The following is a 24,876-nucleotide window of genomic DNA, read 5'->3' as shown; positions in this document are numbered from 1 at the left end:
GCCTTTCCAGGTCATCTGACTACACCACTGTAGCTCTATCTTAAAAGCTAAAAAAACCATTTGTTTGTTTATGCTAATATGTGTGTGGAAGCTTAATCATTTGTGATCAAGCCAAACTGGACCAGTACACATTTGTTATAGGATGCTTAGGTAACTTGTCCATGTTGACACTGTACATCAACAACATAGCTGATACTAGATCCAACTGATCAGACTCCAAGTCTACAGTTCTTTAAACTGTGATAAGCCCAAAATAATTCTCTAACATCTTCTAAACCAGTAAAACTACCATTAGTTTCAGAAGATCTATCCATTTAATAATTTAAAAAGGAGAGGGTATAGTCAGATATTGGTTCCAGTTTTAATTGCACCATTTTGGTTTTCCTCCTGCAAGCACAATAAACCATTGGCCTGATGAACAATTAGAGGTAAGAACTGTATTCATTCGAACCAAGGGAGTCTTTCAACTGTAGATTATTAACATAGACAATAATATACCCATCAGTGCCATCTTAGTTTAATGTCAGTGAATACTAAGGGGATTTTTATAATCATATATGCAATATTTCAAAGCACGCCAAACTTCCTATGAAAGTTTTAGTGATGCATAGTATTTCCAGATGTGTTGCCACCAGGCTAAGAGAGTCACGCCTGGAATTTATAATATGAAAAAAGCCCAGAAGCTGTATGTAAAACGTACTTTCATGAAAACCTGTTAAAACCAGATTTTAATTTGTTAAATAAATCTCTTTCTTCTTGGATTATGCTACTGATTGTAGGCTAGAAAATGATATCTGAAACCATATATACTTTTAAGTCACTTTCCTGACCCAATCATTTTCAATTTAGGATGTTAAACCTAGTTTATCTATAGCTCTATTAGCAGACAAGCAACCTCGAACTTTTCATTCCCATATAGAATTCTTCAATTTTGTTCATTTTGTTATATGTACTGACAGAACGGTCAAAATAAAAGGCTACATATAATATGAAGTTTTATTAAATCAAAACAATGATCAAAATAAAGCCCACAATTCTTAATTCATTATGCTTATTAACGCCAACTTTACTATAGCACATAACTACATGTATATCATACATACTCACTATCTAAATTTTCCACAACCAGTCATCTCTAGCCTGCCCTCATATCATCAAATGATCTATATATATGGGTCATTTGCATGGTTTTTTCCACATCAAATGTATTCATTCAACTTCTGGGCCATCTACTAGAATTCATAATTTCACCATTAATATACTGTCTTTCTGGTTGGCTTCCATCTTTTTGTTCCCAGTCCTTTTTTTTTTTTTTTTTGTGAGGGAGATCAGCCCTGAGCTAACACCCATGCTAATCCTCCTCTTTTTGCTGAGGAAGACCGGCTCTGAGCTAACATCTATTGCCAATCCTCCTCCTTTTTTTTTTTTCCCCCCAAAGCCCCAGTAGATAGTTGTACGTCATAGGTGCACAGCCTTCTAGTTGCTGTATGTGGGACGCGGTCTCAGCATGGCCGGAGAAGCAGTGCGTCGGTGCGCACCCGGGATCCAAACCCGGGCCGCCAGTAGCGGAGCGCGCTCACTTAACCGCTAAGCCAGCAGGCCGGCCCCCAGTCTTTCTTAATTTACTTATACAGTCTCTCTCTTCCACTGATCACAACTAAAAACTCTAGACAAAATACAAAAAGCAACTGCCTGAGGACTCTGAAAAATAAATACTAGATTAGGGCAGGAAATCAAAACTTGAAGAATGACCAGTAGAATAGCAATGAATGGAATGAATGGAAAGAGTACCATCCAGTACTAAGCCCTGTACTGGAGTTGAGGAGCCATTATTAATTAGTTGCGAGACCTTGGGCAAGTCATTTAAATATTCGAATCTTCATTTCCTCTTCTGTAAAATGGGCATAATGACTATCTATAAAATGGACATAATGACATCTCTCTGCATCAAAAGGTTGTTGATGAGGTTCAAAGTAGAACACATTGAACCTTGCAAAAGCATTTCATATGCTTGCAAAAGTATTTTATAAACTGTAAAATATCATACAAATCCTAGACACAATCTAATCTAGTGATCTCCAAATGTTTTGTCTGCACATCCAATTAGTAAAAACTCTTTGAGTACATAACCCCAATTTATGGATATTTACATATAAATTACATGTGTATATTACTAAATTAACATTATTTGCACTATAAAACAAAATTAAAAGAATACGTTAAAATAAAATATATTAAATAATTTCATTTATTTATTAAAAGTATAAAACCCTTTTTGCTTTTACTAAATATATTAATATTTTAACAAGAGCAAGGTGATTGACTATGCTTTATTAATTTAATTCTTAGTGACTTGGCAATTCCAAGAGTTGGTTCTAGGTCCAGTTTATTTTGATACTTGGTTACAAGGGCTGATGTAGTTGAAAAACATCTTACAAAAGCATGTAGGTCCAAATGGGAGGAGCACACTGTGGCTTAGCTGAACTAATCAGGATACTATCCTATCCCATCTACCAATTATGCAAAAGTTTTTTATCAAAATTCATCTGGTAAATTTCTATTTCTCCTGATATCAATCAGTTTATATGCTAATTAGAAAGTTTAACTTTTTTACATTTTTATTAAATGCATTCAAAACCCAGGGAAACTGTTTCCAAGTACTTTAAATGTGTCAATATGAGAGTTTTTCTAGGTCACACACATTGTTTTTGGCAAGAAAATTCATAACAACAGAATATATAGATAAATAGAACATGTATATAAATAGAAATATTTCCCAGCATCTCTTTTCAAAATCATCTCCCCATAGCAAAGTTTCTTTCAGAAAGCAGTTTCTTTCTCACTCAGTTAAAATGTCATCTTTTATTTGCAAACCATACATCTGATAAGGGGTTAATCTCAAAATATATAAAGAACTCATGCATCTCAACAACAAAAAAACTACCAACCCAATTAAAAAACGGGCAAAAGACCTGAACAAACATTTCTCCAAAGAAGATATACAGATGGCCAACAGGCACATGAAAAGATGTTCAACATCATTAACTATCAGGGAAATGCAAATCAAAACTACAATGAGGTATCACCTCACGCCCCTCAGAATGGCTATAATTAACAAGACAGGAAACAACAAGTGTTGGAGAGGATGTGGATAGAAGGGAACTCGCATACACTGCTGGTGGGAGTGCAAACTGGTGCAGCCACTATGGAAAACAGTATGGAGATTCCTCAAAAAATCAAGGATAGAACTACCATATGATCCAGCTATTCCACTGCTGGGTATTTATCCAAACAACTTGAAAACACCCAAGCGTAAAGATACATGCACCCCTGTGTTCATTGCAGCGTTATTCACAATAGCTAAGACTTGGAAGCAACCTAAGTGCCCATCAAGGGACGAATGGATAAAGAAGATGTGGTATATATACACAATGCAATACTACTCATCCATAAGAAACGATGAAATCTAGCCATTTGTGACAACATGGATGGACATGGAGGGTATTATGCAAAGTGAAATAAGTCAGAGGGAGAAGGTCAAATACCGTATTATCTCCCTCATTAAGTAGTAGATAGTAACAACAACAAACAAACTCATAGAGACAGAGATTGGATTGGTGGTTACCAGAGGGGAAGCGGGGAGGGAGGAGGGTAAAAGGGATAATTCGGCATGTGTGTGTGGTGAGGGGTTGTAATTAGTATTTGGGTGGTGAACATGATGTAATCTATGCAGAAATAGAAGTATAATGATGTACACCTGAAATTTATACAATGTTATAAACCAATGTTACTGCAATAAACAAAAATAAATAAATAAATAAATAATAAAATCTAGCGAAGTGAAAAATAAAAAAAAAACAAGATGTTGAACTTTTTGCAGCTTGATCAGCCAATATCTGTATTTATATACTGTATCTATGAAATCTATAAAGCAAGGATTTTCTTTAAAATTTTTATTTACCATAAAAAAATAATAAAATGTCATCTTTACTTTAAATCAATAGAATTTTTAGAAAATATGAACTAGGTTTCATACTACTGATAACTATTTATCACCAAGGAACAAAAAGGTTAAGAAAACTGAAACAGTCGTATTTTTGAAAAGAAAAGTACATAATTCATCTTTAAGTTCAAGGACTCTTTTATATATTGTGTCACAAGAGAACGAGCAAATCTCTGTATGTATAAACAATAATCATCATCACTCCCATCTCATTATAAAGTACTACAAAGACTCTAATATATTTTAAAGGTCATGTTTTTATAAAATTATCCACAACAGTATTACTTTGTGCAATTCTGGTTTCAACTCCTTTCCTGTATTAGTCTGACTATTAATGATGCAATAAACTCATTTCATGTATGATGTTCTCTCTATTTCCTTACATTTACAGAAAAATAAGCCACTTCATCAGTAGTCATTCTTATATAGCTTTTGCAAAAAAACATTTTTCTAGTAAATAAGTCATTACTGTTGCAAATATATCCTTTCTGGCACACATTTCCTTCGGTGGCTCTCAGAAAAGTAACTGTCTATTTTCTTATCGAAAGAGAATCTGAAATACCCTAAGCTGAGACATGTTATAAATAGTATATATCTTCTTCCAACTTAATATACCATACTTCCTACCTGCAAGGTTACTTTTTTACTCTTTTCTTTAACTCTTAAGCAATGTTTTCTATGCTCCTTTCAACAATATTTGCTATCAAGGAATGCATTCTACTTTGTCCCCATATTTTTTCAGCCAGTTTTACTGCGGCAGCAAGAACATGTATTTTCCCAATGGTATGTGATTTTTTTTCTTTTCACTATTGATCAGAAAACTTAAAAAGAGTTCTAAGTATCTATAATTATGTTTAGTAAATTACCCCCATTCTTTCATAAACAAATTCACCTACGTCTAGAACACTGTACAGAACACTCTCTCCACCTCTCGTCCTCACAGAAGCTGATTCCCTAGGAAATCACTTCTTCGATCAATTCTACAACAGAATTTTCTCATTCTTCTACACCTTGTCACGCCTATCACAAGGTCTCGGAGGCAATTTTAGCATTCTCACAGCTCTTCTAGACCCATGCTTCTCTGTCTTTACATTCCCACACACACCACCTCCTGTCCCTCCAGAGTTTGCTCCTCTACCCTCCACTGCATCAAGTCTTTAACATCACTGAGACATTGGGTCCCCTGACGCCTGCCATCTAGTCTACCACGCCCCTTCGTTTCTCATTTCTTGCCCTATCTAGACTGGAGTCCATGGTCCCATCCCTTATGTTATTCTGTTTTATCATCCTCAATTCTTCTGTATCTGCCCTGACAATCGCAAGGATCAATCTAAACATTTTCCTTCCGCACCTCAATACAAAGAAAGCGAAGAAGTGCTGGGAAAAAAATGATCATACAACCATATCAACTAGTACTACTTCCAACCTTCACCAGACCCTCAGGGTTGCTTAGCAAATCTTGCACTGGTTCCCAATTAGTTTCCCACAACAACCATTCTAAATCATCAACTCCTTTACCCAACTCTCACTTCAACCTCCTCCTTAGCAAGATTTTACCTCCTACTTTAAAGTAAAAACAGGAGATCTTCTAGGCTCTCCTTCTCTGAACTTCTAATCCTCAAACTATAAACTTCTCTATAACTACCCTATCCTCATCTCTCTTCTCCTTCTCAAAGGAATGGGACTATTTGAAGCTAATCCCACCTCCCTCTGGCTTCTCTGTAATCTTATTACATAAATTATTGCTTTTATCTCCAAATCTTTAATCTAACTTTTTTTTTTTACACGGAGACCCCTTAATCTATAAAACATGTTCAAGTCTCTCTCATTTTAAAAAGAATAAGAAAATTCTGCCATGACCCTGCATCATTTGCTTTTAGTCATTGCACTAGTTAAAGAACTATATTCACTTTATTTTTTCATTCATAGATTCTAAATCAGTGTCTGATACATAGTTGACATGTAATTAAAGAATCCACTCACTAAGGAATTAATGAATATACACAGCTATATTTGTAAATGCCCATCTATAGAAATACTTACATGATAGCTTCTCTTCTGAACTAACTAAAATTACAGACTGAGTGGTTAAAAGTTCTCAAATGAACAAGCTATCAGAAGCTAAAGCTTCTGTCCTAACTGCCTTTCCACCTTAAAAAAGATATTTGGGATCTGAAAAATAATTTTGTCTGTCTTAATTGAGATACAGCTGTCCCAGGGGTCTGCCTGCGTACGTCTACAATGCAGTACGTATCTGGGAAGAGTAAGATGGGCTTTCAAATAAAATTGGTGACCTGATACTTAGGACGCTTAAACAACTTCTGTTTTAATTGCTCTAGAGCAACATTTTCTCCTCTCTTAGCTGACCAACGGACTGCTGACAATATCAAAACAGTTTTAACAGCACAACGTCCCCGCAAACGCGGATGCAACCCATTAGTGCCTAGTTCAGTAAGGATTACCCCATCACATACACAACACAAAAAAAAGCCACTTGGATAAGTAAGAGCCTGTGTGAAGACAAAATTATAAATGGGCAGATGCAACCTTGTTAAAATTTTAAGTTAACTATAAATTTCTCATAAAAAGAAAAAACTAAGTCTGGCTCTTAAATCGAATAATAAGGGCAGGCTGCAGGACCTGTAAATTAAGGCATGATTCTGCTGAAGTTGTGAAGGCCCACAACACGCCTGGTATCTGAAAGGTCAAACAGAAGATCATATGTTGGGGCCAGCCCCGTAGCTTAGCGGTTAAGTGCACGCGCTCCGCTACTGGCGGCCCAGGTTCGAATCCCGGCGCGCACCGACGCACTGCTTGTCCGGCCATGCTGAGGAGGCGTCCCACATACAGCAACTAGAGGGATGTGCAACTATGACATACAACTATCTACTGGGGCTTTGGGGAAGGAAAAAAAGGAGGAGGATTGGCAATAGATGTTAGCTCAGAGCCGGTCTTCCTCAGCAAAAAGAGGAAGATTGGCATGGATGTTAGCTCAGGGCTGATCTTCCTCACAAAAAAAAAAAAAAAGATCACATGTTTAATTTTTGAAGATGAAAGGCAATAACTGACAGGGTTCTTAATGATAATGCCTCATCCAGATTAATAACATCCAGAGGAAATGCCTCTAGAGTTAAAAACCACTGTGAATAGTGGGCTCTGAGTCTCACCAAATATTTAGCTTTATGAATTCTATGGGCAGAGCCCTTGCGACTAGACACAATGCACAACTTACCCTATAGTTTTCAAAAGGTAACTCTTTACTCTCCATGTTTCCCCAGTCCCCATCAAACTTGGAGGCCTTTCAGTTTACTGGACATTTTATCTAAAAACTGCAAGTTGGGGTTTTAAAAATCAATGTTGAAAATAAGGAGCAGGTGGATTTTAGTTGAGCTATTCCATCACAGAGCATTTGTATAAATACTCATTACAAAGTATACTACTACGTTATTTGTAGCTTTTATTGACCTTTCCTTGGTCATTGGCTCTGGGACAGGATTTGGTTAAGGGATAGCTTGGTTACAGGCTGTTATGCTATGATAACACAGAAATCCTAAAAACCAGAGTCTTAACCCAACAAAGGTTTATTTCTTGCTCATGCAAAATCCTCTTCAGGTCAGGTGATTTTCCAGGACAGGTGTCCTGCAGTGACAACTCAGTGCTGCAGGTTACTTCCATCTTGTGTCACTGCCATCTCAAACATGGCTTTCAGATTTCCTCAGCAAGGGAAGTGAGAGCATAGGGAATTTATACGCAACAGTCTATGCTTTGACCACTTACACCAATCACATGCCAATCAAGGCTGAAAAATGCAGTCTTCCTGTGTTCCAAGGAAGAGGAAAAAGAAATGGAACTCAGTTAACTGAGGTCTGTCTCTGCTGCAATGACAAAATCTATTGTGAAAATGATGTGAGGCAGGTATATTATTACCCCTTCTTATAATTGAGGAAACCAAGGCTGGAGATATAAATAACTTCTCTGTAGCTAGGAGCTAGTGGAGGTGAGTCCATTTAATTCCAGAGCTCCCACCTTTAACCATTTTACTGTGCCAGATGTCCATGCAGAACCTGCATCACATCATTACTATGAGAGTCAAAGTAGCAGAGAAGTTAAAATTTTCCATCAGCCTGAAATAAGTCGTGCCCCACCTCCCATCTTTTTAACAAGTAACTTAATGATATACCAATTTTGAACAAGATACATGCTCTTGCTATATAGAAAACAGAAAAACAAGTATTCTTTTTAAAACTAATACGTTTTATTACCTTAAACTAGAAATGGCTTGAGCAGACAACCGGAATGCTGGTTAATTATCACCAGAAAGGTACACTTTAAAGTCACACAACGTTTTATGTCAATTATACCCCAATAAAGCTGGAAAAAAATTATTACCAGAAAGGATTACAGATCAACTATTCCTAAACCTAAATTTTGTATCTAGTAGTTATTTTCCAATTTTTAACTGTATTTATAATTTTAAACTGTATTGTCATAATAATCTCATAAAATAAGTTGCCACATGTAGCTAGCTTGGTGTACTTACCAGAAATGGTTTATCTTGAAGAGTACATGAGGAAGAAGCATTGCTCAAAACTAGGAGCACTGCTTGAAGTTTCAAAGGAAACTTTGGTTCAAACATGTAATAATCTACATGTATGAACTGTTTTAAATCCTTTTTAGAACAAAGCAGAGGAACACTGAAATGAATAGATCAAGAGAGTTTCCTGGGGCCCTTTCAAGATCCAGATCCATATAATGCTCTGGAAAGAATTGTACATATTTGATCATTAAAGGTTCAGGATGAACTAAAGCCAAGAGCTTTTATCCACAAGAATTTAATTACTTAGACTCGATCTTGGACAGTTGGCCAACGGCTAAAGAATTTTTTGATTAAGAAGTCTACTCCTGGGACTGGCCTGGAGGCGCCAGTGGTTAAGTGCGCACGCTCCGCTGCGGCGGCCCAGGGTTTGCAGGTTAGGATCCTGGGCGCACACCGATGCACTGCTTGGCGAGCCATGCTTTGGCGGCATCCCATGTAAAGTGGACGAAGATGGGCATGGATGTTAGCCCAGGGCCAGTCTTCCTCAGCAAAAAAGAGGAGGATTGGCAGATGTTAGCTCAGGGCTGATCTTCCTCACAAAAAAAAAAAAAAAAAAAAAGCAGTCTACTGCTATGTGGTTAAACTGCTGTTTCTAAAAGGTATATATAAGGCACATAATCAAAAAATTGTTATTAAAGCTCCAACCAGTCAGTAAAATTTACCTGGTATATGTTTCCTTTCTGTTGCAAAAAAAAAAAACTTTTTGAAGACAAATCTGACTCCAAGATGAGCGAGCAGCAAGGGACTGGTTGTCTTTTTTATTTGTAAACTACCAATGCAAGTTGCTATTTCCTTAGGGAGGAAAAGGGTGAGGAAAGGAGAATTTTGACCAAGTATATGACATCTCCAGAACTTGTCTAGGGCTTATAAAAAATGGAGAGAATCTTCACAGAAATAGAAAAAAGAATACTAAAATTTATATGGGGCAACAAAAGACCCCGAATAGCTAAAGAAATCCTAAAGAAAAAGAACAAAGCAGGAGGCATCACAATCCCTGACTTCAAAATATACTACAAAGCAATAGTAATCAAAACAGCATGGTACTGGTACAAAAACAGACACACAGATCAATGGAACAGAATTGAATGCCCAGGAATAAAACCACACATATACGGACAGCTAATTTTCAACAAAGGTGCTAAGAACATGCAACGGAGAAAGGAAAGTCTCTTCAATAAATGGTGTTGGGAAAACTGGACAGCCACATGCAAAAGAATGAAAGTGGACCATGTGCTATCGCCATTCACAAAAATTAACTCAAAATGGATCAAAGACCTGAAGGTGAGACCTGAAACTATAAAACTCATAGAAGAAAATATAGGCAACACACTATTTGACACTGGTTTTAAAGGAATCTTTTCGGATGACATGCCTACCCAGACTAGAGAAACTAAAGAAAAAATAAACAAGTGGGACTTTATCAGATTAAAGAGCTTTTATAAGACAAATGAAACCAGAATCAAGATGAACAGACAACCAACCAGCTGGGAGAGAATATTTGCAAAACATACATCTGACAAGGGGTTGATCTCCATAATATATAAAGAACTCACACAATTGAACAACAAAAAAACAAACAACCCGATCAAAAATGGGCAGAGGAAATGAACAGACACTTCTCCAAGGAAGATATACAGATGGCCAATAGGCACATGAAAAGATGCTCAACATCACTAATCATCAGGGAAATGCAAATCAAAACAACACTAAGATACCACCTCACGCCTGTTAGAATGGCTATAATCACCAAGACAAAAAACAACAAATGTTGGAGAGGATGTGGAGAAACAGGAACCCTCATACACAGCTGGTGGGAATGCAAATTGGTGCAGCCTCTATGGAAAACGGTATGGAGATTCCTCAAAGAATTAAAAATAGAGATGCCCTATGATCCAGCCATCCCACTACTGGGAATCTATCCAACGCACCTGAAATCAACAATCCAAAGAGGCTTATGCACCCCTATGTTCATTGCAGCATTATTCACCATAGCCAAGAAGTGGAAGCAACCTAAGTGTCCCTCGACAGACGATTGGATTAAGAAAATGTGGTATATATATATACAATGGAATACTATTCAGCCATAAAAAAAAGACAAAATCATCCCATTTGCAACAACATGGATGGGCCTGGAGCGTATTATGTTAAGTGAAATAAGCCAGAAAGAGAAAGACAGACACTGTATGATCTCACTCATATGTGGAATATAAACCAACACATGGACAGAGAAAACTGGACTGTGGTTACCAGGGGCAGTGGGGGTGGGGGGTGGGCACAAGGGGTGAAGGGAGTCATATATATGGTGATGGACAAACAAAAATGTACAACCCAAAATTTCACAATGTTAGAAACCATTAAAACATCAATAAAAAAAAATTAAAAAAATAAAAAAAATGGAGAGAATCTTTCCCTTGGGACAGATACTGGTATACCTAAAGGAGCTAGAGAGCTGAAATTATCTAGGGCCTTAGTAACAGTGGTACAGCTGCAAGAAGAATCTTTTCCTAAAAACTTAAAGGAATACATTAACAAGGTAGTTTTTAATACCATGATAAGTTATTAGAGCAAGTGGGGTAAAGCAAGACTGTCACACATTTAGAGAGGTAATCAACAAGTTGTCTTTCTGGGCTCACTGTCATTGGTGTTAAAACTCCAGCCATGCTTCTGCTTACTAGAAATCCTGCAGCTTAAAATCCAAATAAAGGAGGGAAGAGCACAGATGACCAGTAGGCAGAAATTGAGTGCTGTGAAAATTCAAGAAAAACAGGGAGCAGGGTGCATCAAGCAAGCCTTGAACTACAGAAAGGAAGAGAATCATAATTCCATTTGAAACTCAAGCAACTGAGTAGATGGGCATGTCTTTTCCTCCCAGTCTCATTTAAAATTCAGCATCGTAATGGCTCCCATTATCTGCAGAAGAGGAACCACTGAAAAATACCCTGAGAGACCAATATAACTAGGAGAAAGAACACAAGCTTTTCCTAAGTGGTTTACGATAAGAATAGTGTTAGAAAGCCTTTCCAAGATAGGAATAAAAGGCCTTCTTAAGACTGGACAAGACAAGAGTCAATGTGGATGAGGGTTTCTCAACCTCTGCACTATTGACATCTAGGGACAGATAATTCTTTGTTGTGGGGAGCTGTGCTGTGCATTGTAAGATGTTTAGCAGCATCCCTGGCCTTTCCCCACTTGGATGGCAATAGCTCCCCTACCAGTTGTGATAACCAAAAAATGTTTGCAGATATTGCCAAATATCCCCTGGGGGGAAAAAGCATCCCTGTTAAACACCACAGCTATGGATGAAACAAATAATAAACAGCTGCCAGGGACAACTCTCTTTCTTGGTAAATAGAACTCCCAAACCATCTTGCCTCCTGAACTAGGAAACAGAAAGAAGCAACAGCAGGATTTGTAAGAAAAATGACAAGTTCAAACTCCGTATATGTCAAAATGTGGGATATCAAGAGATGCCCAAAAGGCAGTTGGATATAGGGGACTAGAACCAAGAAAAGAGGTCTTGGCTAGAGAAATAGACCAGAAAAGCATTAGCTACATTAATATCTGTGAGAAAGGCTTTTGCAAACCTCAGCCAAAATAAAATCCTCTTAAGAGATGATGAGTATTACCCTACACAAGCTCTACCTAGTGCCTAATTAAACAAGAAGCCCTTGATGGATTTAGTCTACTGCAGGGTAATGTACTCATGCACAGTTTTTACCTTCATCTGGACAAACCTGCCATATGTTAAAGTCTTCAGAGTAAACTCTCACACATCTTTACTAATTGATATGATGCAATAATTTTCCCATTTGGCCTATGCTCCCTCTTTTGACTTTTTGTTCCCAAATCCATTGTCCCATATTCTATCTGTTCTGAAATGCTATTTGTTCTCTACTACTGCAGATACATAATCAGTAAAAGCAGATGCAATTCTCAACACTAAGAATTACCTGCAAGTGAATTTTCCAACATTATCATTAAAGAAATTCTGTACTAGAAGGCTCAGAGACTCCAAACAGATTACTATTTTTCTTCAACAGAAACCTCTCTAACAGTTTGAATACACCTCAGTTTAAGAGCATATTTTCCTGAATGTCTGTTTTTGATTGAGCAAATTTACTTAAATGTAATTTTCCAAGAAATTAGAAGACACATTTCTACATATGCATAAGTTCACTTGTTAAAAAACGTATTCAACATGTTTTATGAAGAGTTACATCTCATGTAAAATTAGCAGTGAAGAAATAATTTTCCTGACTTAAGACATACAGTCTGGTTAACAAAATATAGGGAAAGTAAAATAAATCTGAATAAGTAAAGAAGAATCCTTTGCATATATTATGTTTAATTTAAATTGGTTTCCTTATATAAAATCTTCTACTGTGTGCTCTTTAATTTTTTTTAACTAGCTTAAAAATTTTTTAATAAGTGAGGGTAAGCTGAGAATTTGTTTTAAAACAATCATTTAAGGGGCCAGCCCGGTGGTGTAGTGGTTAAGTTCGTGCACTCTGCTTCCGCAGCCCGGGATTCGTGGGTTCGGATCCTGGGCGCAGACCTACACACCACTCATCAAGCCATGCTGCAGCAGCATCCCACATACAAAACAGAGGCAGACTGGCACAGATGTTAGCTCAGCAACAATCTTCCTCAAGCAAAAAGAGGAGGATTGGCAACAGATCCTCCAAAAATAAATAAATAATAAAACAATCATTTAAAATATCAATCCACAGAATTTTCACCCAGCTCACCTCCCAAGTTATATCACACCAACACACTAGCATACATTCAGTAAGGAAAGGTATAAATAAAGGACAGTACTACTTCCTTTTAGAGCTGATTAAATACTAAAGACAGAACACAAATCCATACACACTCCAAAGAGGAAAATCAAGTTTAGCATTTTTCTAATCACAAACTAAATATTCACTAATAAGATTTTTAAGACTCATTTTTGTTTACATAATCCTTACTAAAAAGGATATCATTAAATAGAAATATCCGTAAACACCCGCTTTTCTTTACATGCTCCTTAGGCTAAACTTATAAAATCAGATATAATTTTTGTTGAAGGATATTATTATTATCCCCTCCACTATCCCATTCTTTCCCCACATACAGAAAATGCAAATGATGCCCAATTTAATATATGTTCTCCAATGACTCATCACTTAAAATTACAACATAGCTAGAGAAAAAAAGAGAAGAAAAAGTAGTGAAGTGTGTTTAAAAATTGTACTTTCTTACCAACATGTTGCTGTAGAGCCCAAGAGGAGTTTGAGGCACGAGCAGAGAGCATCTTTTCAACAGTTGGAGGAAGTCTCCTCCAATTAGTAAACTCCAAAGTGAAGATAAGGGTGTCATCGCTGACTGAGTCAATCCTATATTAGTAAGATGTTAACATACCATTAGACACAAAATACACCAAAGGTTCGTCCTGAAAACAAACACCACATAACTACTCCTACAACATCTGAATGTGGAAGGCAGACAGAAAACTGCAGCATAGAAAATATTCGTGTAACTGAAGGTAAGTTCAGTGGATACGAATAATCTACAGGTTCCCACAGGAAAGTGAATTGACTCTGTGTTGTTGTCCAATAGATGACAAAAGGAATCTCTACTTTTGTAGAGGGCAGGAACTTTCCTTCCCATTCCCCTGCAGCAGTGGTAAGAAAAGACACAGAGACAGCATCAGTCATCACTGGATTTGCCATTATCTCCTCCCAAGTGGACCACCTTGCTGAATCTAGATTGGTCATCTTTACAGACATATAATCTAGCAGTCCCGAAAGGATAAAGCCCAAGTACCCAAAGCTATACCTAAACGTAGTGTACGAGAGAGATGACTCATTTCTGCCCATCTCCCGGGGAAGTACAATTGCTCTCCTCTAAGAACCTTCCGCATTATAGGTTCAGCTCTAAAGGATGTACTAGAATAAGTTTCGTCTTTAAGGACTGAAAGAAGGTATTCAAAACAAACAGTTCTCCCTCTATTTTTTCAAAATAATGTCAGGTTTCCTACCAATCCACCCAAAAGAGACTTCCTCAAAGATTGTAAGCACTTGAATACTAATGGAAAGAGCACTGGTCTAAGAAAAGTTTTGATTTCTAATACCACCTCTACTACTTACAAACATGTTGCCTAAAATCTGTAAGCCCTAGATCCTGGTCTCTAAAATGAGAATAATACTTAACCTGACTATTTCAGGGGACTACTTGTGAAAATAATATAAGAAAACATAGTAAATACACTTTTTTGTGTGTGTGTTGTGTGAGGAAGATCAGCCCTGAGCTAACATCTGATGCCAATCATCCTCTTTTTTTTTTTTTTCTGCTGAGGAAGATTGGCCCTGAGCTAACATCTGTGCCCATCTTCCTCTACTTTACATGGGATGCCGCCACAGCATGGCTTGACAAGCAGTGCGTCGGTGCGCGCCTGGGATCCAAACTGGTGAACCCCGGGCCGCCAAAGCAGAGCGCGTGCACTTAACCGCTTGCGCCACCGGGCCGGCCCCAGTAAATACACTTTTTAAATTATAAAATGTTATATAAATATTTGATATTACTAGAACTGATTTGAAATTTTCAGTATTACATTTTCAATAGACCTTATAACATTGAACACATGAAATTTAATCAAAGCTTAAAGAGAACTCTAAATCCTAACAAAATTAACCATCTCATACTCAATTAGATACTCTCCTACCATCACACTGTTTGAAGAAAAATAAAATTATTAGGGCCTCTGGAAATTACTTCAAAAACAGAAACTCTTCTCAAGGTTGCTTTTTTGGAGACATTACTGTAGCAAGGACTAAAGAAGGAAAAAAATAGAAGGCAAGGAAAGAAACTGAATAATACTCTAGTCACCTCAAAGACAACTATTTATTGCAAGTTAGGGTCAAAGTATCCTTGAAATGACTGATTAGAGAGTATGAAAATTATTTCCCAAATTCTCAATTCTCTAATATGCAAACATAAATAAGGAAGAACGTAAAAGTGTAACACAAATGCCTTGGGAAAACATTTTACTTATCAGGAAACTCTCAGTGAAATCACAACTTATCAGGAAATACTGAGAATAAATGAAATGATAAAATATAGTCAAAGATAAACAATCTCGTTTATCTTCTAGGAACCCCACACCAAAGGTTACTTGGTTCTGGTTCCTTATTTCCTTTCTAATGGTTTCATTTTTCTGCTATAATGTGCTTTAAGTCCCACTGTGACTAAGTCTGCTATAATGTGCTTTAAGTCCCACAGAGTCATTTTTACGCAACTATCTAAACACACACATGAGAAATAAATCTGTTTATACAGCTTCAGTTAATATAATGGTGAGTTTATTTTACCGATGCTGATAATGCCACTAAAAATGTATTATTACTGCACTACATTGACCATTACATCGTACAAAGCAGTTGTACAATCATAAATGAGTGACAGTTAATCAACTAAATGCACAGATGACATTTACTTTCTATTATTCACCTATTACATTTTAGGGGCTGAGGGGGGAACTAGTCTTGCATTTAAAGTTGAAAAAACACTTCAACTCTGTAGATTATATTGTGACAGGCAATTATTCAGCCAGATACATTTTTTAAGACTGTTTAAGACAAGCAATACCAAGGAAAAACATTTATAATTTACGTGACAAAGATTAAGCAACAGACTTACATGTAATATAAATAAGATACGACCAAAATCCACTTTACCAACATATTGGAATTTTTATGGGAGAATTTTTCTTATAACAGCTCTTTGAATGTAAATTTGATCAAAGAAAGCAAAACATCTATCGTATTCAGTGGCTTTATCCTTTGGAGTAAAATAATGCAACTGACATTCTCAATTCAGATAGCTGAAAGTTTTACAATTTACTCCAAAATAATATGTAATTTACTGGTTCTTAACTTTTTTCTATCCTAACACATTCAATATATAATATAGCACATACCCAGTGGCTTATGACCACAAAAATTCTCAAATGGGCTATTCATACAGGGGGAAGGGGAGCCTGTATCAGAACTGAGGATGGGAGAGTATATTTTACAAACCATTCTAGAAAAATAAAGCTAAATAATTCCCTCTCATTGCAGCAGTCTACATAGTTGGCTGAGGAGGAAAGGAAAAGAGGCAATGTTTAATTTTTTTTCCCTGAATAGGTTCTTCCTAATTTAGAAGTAGGAAGAAGCAAGGAAAGTTGGCACCAATCCCCCCAGCTTAGGCAAGGGATTAAGGGACCTGAAATTAAGTGATTAACTACTACATCTCTGTGGATACACAGGGCTAAGACAGCATAGCGCAGTAGTTAGGAAGACAGATTTGAGCCACACTACGGGACAGCCCGGGTTCAAATCTAAGCTCTAACACTAACTAGCTGTGTGAGCTTGGGCAAGTATGTTAAACACCCTGTACCTCAATTTTCTCCTCTATAAAATAAGGATAATAGTATGCTACCATATTTTATATTAAATGAGTTAATACAGTAAAGAACTAAAATAGTACCTACTTTGTGTCAGGCAGTATTCTAACTGTTGGTTAAAGAAATAAACAAACTAGAAACCAGAATGGAGCATGATGGCTGAAAGTAATGGGCAAGTAGTATGGAGTTGAGATGGCAGCTTCAGTAGAGGAACACGAGGAGTGTAGCTGAGAAGAAAATGGGTGCCTTGGGGACAAGCACCATGGGTGAGAGAGGAAAGGGAACACACTATCAGGGCTGTCCACAGCCATGTGCTGAGCTGGATTTACAGCAGCAGTCAGGAAGTGAATCCCGGAACGGAGAGGGACAACTGGTACTGTCAGGAGCCCAGATACAACAAAAAAATTCACTAAGTAAAACGTTAAAGGTACTTGAGTAGCTTTGTTAATAGCTAGACACAGCATTCATTAGCGAGTATTTATATCTCAACAATATGTATGTGCACACACACGTAAAAGGGATTTGTTAAGACAAATATACATACACAAATAACTCTTAAAAATCAGAGATTTCTCAACAAATTGTCAATAATCTTTACATTTCATTCAATTATCTAAAAAATACAATGGATTTTTACGAAAATTTATTGAAAAGGTACAGAGGGAATTGCAACAATGAGCATTTGACAGGTAACTATGTTAATCAGCTGTTGGAGAAAGAAGTAAATACAATCAGGGACTCAACCTGCTGTAAACTATAAACAAAAACTAAAGTGGAGATCAGAACACGTATCTAAATTTTGCTTTTACTTCTATATTCCTCAAACCACCCACAAGAAAGCAGTTTTTCCTTACAAACCACATATCAGAAACACATAGTATCTGAAAGGGATGATAGTCCTAAGCATAAAACCTCTGCCTAGTGAAATTCCTAATTCCATACAATGGCAGACATAATAAAAAAGTGAGATACCGCGGTCCTGCCAAATAAAGAGCAGCTCTTCACATAAAGATGGCGAAGCCACCAGGTGGAAGATGGAGTCCCCAGAAACGCAAACTAAATTTACAAGTGGGGGCCACTAGCATTGCCTGCCTGAACCTCTAAGAGGACCTCTTTTGAAAGGAAAAACTCAAATAACAAGATATCAAAGCACTTTTCTGCTGAAACAAAACCTCAGTATTAGTCTATTTATTTTAGTGAATGGTAGTTTTTGAAGCACAAAAATGAAGACTTCTGATGTTTTTATTTATAAAATACCCATGTCCTCTATTTTCCTAGAGACTTTATTCTACTTTCTCATTTGACTTGAATTATCAGATCAAAAGAGTCCTCTCACTGCTACAATTACATCTAGACACTAACAACTTAGAAAGGCTGGAGGCTTTTCATAGAATCACTCAAAGGTGCAACTCTTCTGAGAAACAAGTTATATTCTGAGCTACTACAGAAATCAGTACTTAAGAAGTGAGACAAATTTCAAATACACAAGATGCTGAAGGACAGGAGTATTCAATCTAGTTGACTAGGGGATAACAGAAATCTGCAAAGCAGTTACAACCATTCTGTCACAGGCATTTTAAGAGGAACATGGGGACGGCCTAAGTAGAAGAAATATCCCTCTCAGAAGAGTTCACTGGCATCCATACCTTTCTACTCCCTTCCTCTTACCTCTTACCTTTTTCCAGGACTCTAACCTTACATTCAATCTCACTTTTAGCAGCCCCACAATTCCTTCACCCCAACCCAGCCATTACAGTCAAAACACACACACACACCCTCCTCCCAACACAGGGATCTCAAGAAATTAGGGGTAACTAAAGGTAGTATATTCACTCAAAAAGGGTAAAGTCCACTATGGTAGGATTTCTTACCATGAACCGCATAGTAGATTCAGTGGGTCAAATCCAGCAAGCAGGAGAGATGGTAACCATTCTTTATATTTTGTTTGTGCTTTAACTGCATGATTTATAAATTCAGATATATGGTTCCACGGTGCTAACGGGCAACCCTTCTTCAAAAGGTAGCGAAATACTGAAAACTTCTCACACTTCAGGAAGTATGCCAAATCAAGTTCATTTAGCTGGGCTCCATATTTCAAAAGAATATTTGCCATTCCAGGGAAGTCATAGCTGCACCACAAGGAAAAAAAAAAGGAAGAAAGAAAAGTTAGACTTTTACATAAAAAAATAATTCTGGGGCCGGCCCGGCGGCGCAAGTGGTTAAGTACGCACGCGCGCTCCACCGCGGCGACCCAGGGTTCGCCGGTTCAGATCCCGGGTGTGCACTGACGCACCGCTTGGCAAGCCATGCTGTGGTGGTGTGTCCCATATAAAGTGGAGGAAGATGGGCATGGATGTTAGCCCAGGGCCAGTCTTCCTCAGCAAAAAAGAAAAGAGGAGGATTGGCAGATGTTAGCACAGGGCTGATCTCCTCACAAAAAAAAGATAATAATTCTTACAAATAGTTAACAATAGTTACAGCTGGAGAATAAGAATGGCAGATGGGATAGTACATGGTTTTTACATGTCTAGCAGATTGACACTAGGGGACTAGGGGAAAGAGGGGGTTTTACTTTTTAATTTATACCCTTCTGCATGGTTTTTAATTTCCAACTGTGAACAGGTAGCAACCTTAGAATTTAAAACATTTATCTTGAATAATTTTTAAAATTATCACTGACAAACAGAAAATTCTTCTCTAATTATGATATTTTTGTACAATTAAGTATGTCTACTACAAAATACTTGCTAAACAAAGTTAATAAACAATGTGATCAGTCCTTAAAGACAGATAAATCATTCTAGGAATCTCTAAGATACCATTTCCTTTAGCAATATAGCCTTAGCCAATTTCCCTCTTCCTTTTAGATTTCTAATAGTAAAAACCATATAGAAAAGCTTTTTTTTTTAAAGGAATTTTTTTTTTTTTTTTGCAGGGAAAGATTCGCCCTGAGCTAACATCTGTTGCCAATCTTCCTCCTCTTTTTTTTTTTCTCCCATCCCCAAACCTCCAGTGCATGGCTGTATATCCTAGTTGTAAGTCATCCTAGTTCTTCTATGTGAGCTGCCTCCACAGCAGAGCAACTGACAAATGGGTGGTGTGGTTCTGTGACCTGGAATGAAACCAGGCTGCCAAAGTGGTGAGTGCTGCACTTTAACCAATAGGCCATCAGGGCTGGCTCAGCTTTTTTTCCTAATGAACAAAAATTTAACTTACAGCTTTATATTTTTAAATTAATCTCATCAAGTACTTTTACAGAATACTAGTATATTATTTTATACCTATTAAATTGGTTACTTCCCCCCCCCACAAAGCCCCAGTAGATAGTTGCATGTCATAGCTGCACATCCTTCTAGCCGCTGCCTGCGGGACGTGGCCTCAGCATGGCCGGAGAAGCAGTGCATCGGTGCGCGCCCGGGACCCGAACCCGGGCCGCCAGCAGCGGAGCGCGCGCACTTAACCACCAAGCCATGGGGCCGGCCCCTAAATTGGTTACTTTTTAAAAAAATTTTATCATCCAATACTGGTAAGTTGTGGTTAAACTGACTGAAAATAAATGTAACCTTTTTTTGACAGAGCTAACTGGCAAGATGCATCAAAAAAGGTATCACAGCAACAATGAGGAGCATAGACACTGGAGGCAGCTTGCTCAGCCACTTACTAGCTGTGTGTCTCTAAGCAAGTTATTGAACCTTTCTGGCACACAGAACTAGCACTATTTAAGTATTTGTAGAATAAAATGATATGTAAAGTAAAATATCCTATAAATAAAATAAAATATAATAAACATAAATCTTGACAATTTATCCAAGAGATAAAATCAAAAAGAAATGATATCCTATTTGCACAAATATGTTAACCAGAGTATTATCTATAACAGACTTTAAAAAGAAAGAAATTACCTAAATGTTCGACAGAGGAGCAGATAAGTACCAAATATGATATAGTCATCAAAACCTGCAAATATGATGGTTATGTAACCACATTAAAAACAATGTTTATGACATAACTTTAATTGTAACAAAGCTCAGTAAATATGTATGTTCACTACGTAGACAACCGGAAAAGAAAATATCTAAGAATAAAATTATTCTCCTTTTGAAATTGGTATTAATGTTATTTGAAACAACTATAAATTAAAAAGAAATATTTCATTAATCATAGTATTATAGAATCTAAGTAAATAAGAGGCATAAAAGTTGTAAATAAAACAAATATAAAATGTTTAGGGGCCGGCCCCATGGCTTAGCAGTTAAGTGTGCACATTCCGCTGCTGGCGGCCCGGGTTCGGAACCCGGGCGTGCACGAACGCGCCGTTTCTCTGGCCATGCTGAGGCCACGTCCCACGTGCAGCAACTAGAAGGATGTGCAACTATGATGTACAACTATCTACTGGGGCTTTGGGGGAACAAAAAGAAATAAATAAAATTAAAAAAAAAAAAATGTTTAAACCATTGTCATGTGAGACAAACTACTTCAAGGACTTATGCATAGAACTTTAAATTAAGGTTTTAAAGCAGTTAAAACACTATATACACAAGTAAAATGTCACCTAACCCATATATTTTTATAAATCTATTTCATTTATTCTCCAATTTGTGCTTTTCTTTAGTTAAAAGATTAAACAGTATTCTCTTTACTTTTAATCATTTGCACTGCAATTAGAAAAGAAAAATCCATAATTCTAAAATTTCTTTATAAAAATTAATAACTTGGTTGTCTGTCTACCATCTTGCTATTTGTTCCTGATGAGAAGTCCATCATTCATATCATTGTTCTTGAAAATAGCCCTGTATGTATGTATTTTTTCCTCTGGCTATTTTCAAATACAGGAAAGCTGACAGAATTTGTTACCAGCAGTCCTGCACTACAAGAAATGCTCAGGATATACTTTCAACTGATGGTTCTCAACAGTTATCACCAATTTATTTCAACCAATTTGACCTCATTTAACTAAGCTCTCATTATTTTGCCTGCTGTTATTACTTGCTGATTCCACTATAGAACAGACAAGCTACACACGGACTGTTGAACATGTCCCAACAAATATGCAGGTAAACTGTGTTTCAGGGTTAACAGGTGCACTGGGTCATACGGTTTAATTCAAACTACACTTACAAGATGATGAGCCTAGCTGCTGTAACCAGCAAGACTGAAATATCATTACTCCAAAATGTAACATGAAGGCCAAAAAAGACTATCATTATATTGGACACATATACATACAAACTATCCAAAACCATTATGTTTTTGTCTAATGAAAAAAATTCAATTCTGACCTAACAATAAAATATAATGGAGTTAAATATGTATAGAGAAAGACAAGTAACATAACTAAAGTCATCAATGCAGCCTCACTGAAGTGTCTAGAAAAACAAAAGTGTCTAAACTAAAGTGTCTAGAAAGACAAAACTGCAGGGGACATAAAACGAACTTCTATAAAATCATGAAAGTTATGCATAGAGTGGGTCCCAGATACTCAGATTAACCAAAACCCCAAATATTCAGACTACACTATATACCTGGAAGCTTAAATTCAGAATAAATAAAATGAGCTACTATTTTACAAAGCAAACGTTAAGAGATGGTAGAGGCTTAAAAGATTAGTAAATAAGTTTTTGATAGATATTTAAATTAAATCGTGCATAGCAATCCATAATAGTAAATTCACGGAGGCCAATGAAATTTTGAGGTATGCCAGTAACCTCTTTCGTTACCATTAAAAACAATAGCGTCTATTTGCACAACTTATTCCATTACTGGATGGACCAGACATACTACTTAATATGCTTTTCTTATGTATAGCCTTATTCTTATGGTCTATTTTAAAACCGTAGGAGTCTTATAGACAAGTATTGACCAGAAGCTGATAAAGCAGCTGTGATTCTTCATTTATTCTACCTCATAGGATCATAGTAGGTTAGCACAAAAAGTATTTTTAAGACTTTTTAATTTTATTACTCTGACTCACATGAAGAAATGCTACAAACCAAATACATTAAAAGTATAATAATATCTACAAAACTAAAGTTTTATTTTTAGGCTTATAGCAAGTCGTGTAAATATAAATTTCAAATGGTAAATAACCTGAAACACAGTCAATGCCTTACTTAAAGTCATTTTTAATTCTTTTTTTGCCCCAGCTTTATTGCGGTATAACCGACAAATAAGATGGTAAGATATTTAAAGTGTACAAAATGATGATTTGATATAAGCATACATTGTAAAAGGATTCTCCCATCGAATTAAACATATCCATCACCTCGCATAGTTACCTTTTTTGTTTTAGTGAGAGAATTTAAATTCTACTCTCTGACCAAATTTCAATTATACAATACAGTGTTATCAACTATAGTCACCATGATATACATTAGATCCTCAGACCTTATTTATCATATAACTCAAAGTTTGTTTTAATTCGTGAATTGTTTTGAAGACCAAGGATATCAGAGAACTCCTGAATTTACTTTAATATATTGTAAGTATTCCCTAAAACTGCTACATTAAAAATATAATCCAGATCCAAAGAGGGAAGGAAAAAAATCTGACATTATCACTTCATTTCTACTGTACTTTGACTGAAAAAGGTGCATCATAGAGGGTTTTTTTCTGTTTGTGTTTTGTTTTTAAGTTAGCAATTTAGCACTAAGAAATATTAAGTTTCATCATAAAAGAAAGTCACTTGGAAATATATCTCCATATAGCAAAAAAGGATAAAAATATAGCAAATATACATACTTCTTTTGGAAAGCCATACACATGGGAGAGTTGAGTCCAAAGACGAGGCAAATCTGGGCATCTGGGCTGTAGCCACACTGGAGTAACATTTCTAGGCACGCTTTATACCCTCCAAACACCGCTGAGTAAACAGGGCTCACTTTGTCTGGCCCAGTGTCACAGACTCGGTTAGTAAGTGGTATTAACAAGTCCAAGATTCTGCAAATACACAAATTCAGGAGCATTTAATGTTTTTACATGTACATAAGTGTAGGCAACAATTCTACAGCACATACTGTAAGAGTCACCCATTGGTTGATTTAAAGAAGTCTATCTGCCCTCAGTGAACCTTCTACCTACATTAAATTATTATAGGCTACACATTCCAAAACGTTACGCTTCTTATTGTTGCTTAATACAAAGGTCCTTAAATATATCTGAAACAGAAGTAAATAATGTTCCTGTAAGTAAATAAGTAACAGTTGTCCTTTTTTATTTTTTCACTAATTATCTACCTTACCACAATCACATTACTTCCCCAAATTCAAATTTTATGTTAGATATTTTAGGATCTAATAATTTAAAACTTCATTATACCAAATATAAACTTGTATGAAGAAAACAAACTATTTCCTTCTTAAAGTACAAACTAAAGTTTTCTTTTTCTAATTAATAAGAATTTTTAAAGACGGTAACATGAAATGAATAGCATTTTTATCAGAAGGAAAGCAGAATTTCTGCTAAAATATTCTATTCTCTGAAAATAATATGAGCTCTTTAAACACCAAGGCAGATTTATAAAGAAATTGGTTGCTAAGTAGAGAAAATTCTAAAGAAAATCATTAAAACATAAGTTCTTAGATTTTGTAAACTTAACTTCAGCACTCAGCTGGAGAGAAAAGACTAGTCTACTATTCTAAAATTAAAAATAAAACTGTAGGGATAATGTGAGCCAGGAGACCCACCTCTTTCTGGGAAAAGAAAGGCAGGGCTACTCCAAAGTATCTTTATAACATTCTCTCTGCTACTTTTCCTCATGTAAGGCAGGCCTGAGATAACATTGAAGAACTTCTATTCACAGAGGGATTACCCTAGAAGTAGTCTATGAAGGAAATCATCAATGACAACAGA

The 24,876-nt window shown here is 36.5% G+C and overlaps 1 protein-coding gene across 1 annotated transcript in view; it reads right to left on the bottom strand.

Moving 5' to 3' along the window:
• ASB3 (ankyrin repeat and SOCS box containing 3) overlaps positions 1-24,876 on the bottom strand; it is a 107,718-nt gene that overhangs the window by 4,151 nt on the left and 78,691 nt on the right. Inside the window, exons 7-9 of the mRNA XM_004436650.3 lie at positions 23,767-23,964; positions 18,900-19,157; positions 13,845-13,978 (exon numbers count right to left, since the gene is read on the bottom strand). Of these exons, the coding sequence (XP_004436707.1) occupies positions 13,845-13,978; positions 18,900-19,157; positions 23,767-23,964 (590 nt within the window). The remainder of the gene's footprint in view (positions 1-13,844; positions 13,979-18,899; positions 19,158-23,766; positions 23,965-24,876) is intronic.

The sequence above is a fragment of the Ceratotherium simum genome, chromosome 11, assembly GCF_057802395.1.
Source record: "Ceratotherium simum simum isolate JZ-2026a chromosome 11, ASM5780239v1, whole genome shotgun sequence".
In the NCBI taxonomy this organism is placed as follows: domain Eukaryota; kingdom Metazoa; phylum Chordata; class Mammalia; order Perissodactyla; family Rhinocerotidae; genus Ceratotherium; species Ceratotherium simum.
Note: the sequence above shows the minus strand (reverse complement) of the source record. Positions and strands in the feature narration are given on the sequence as shown.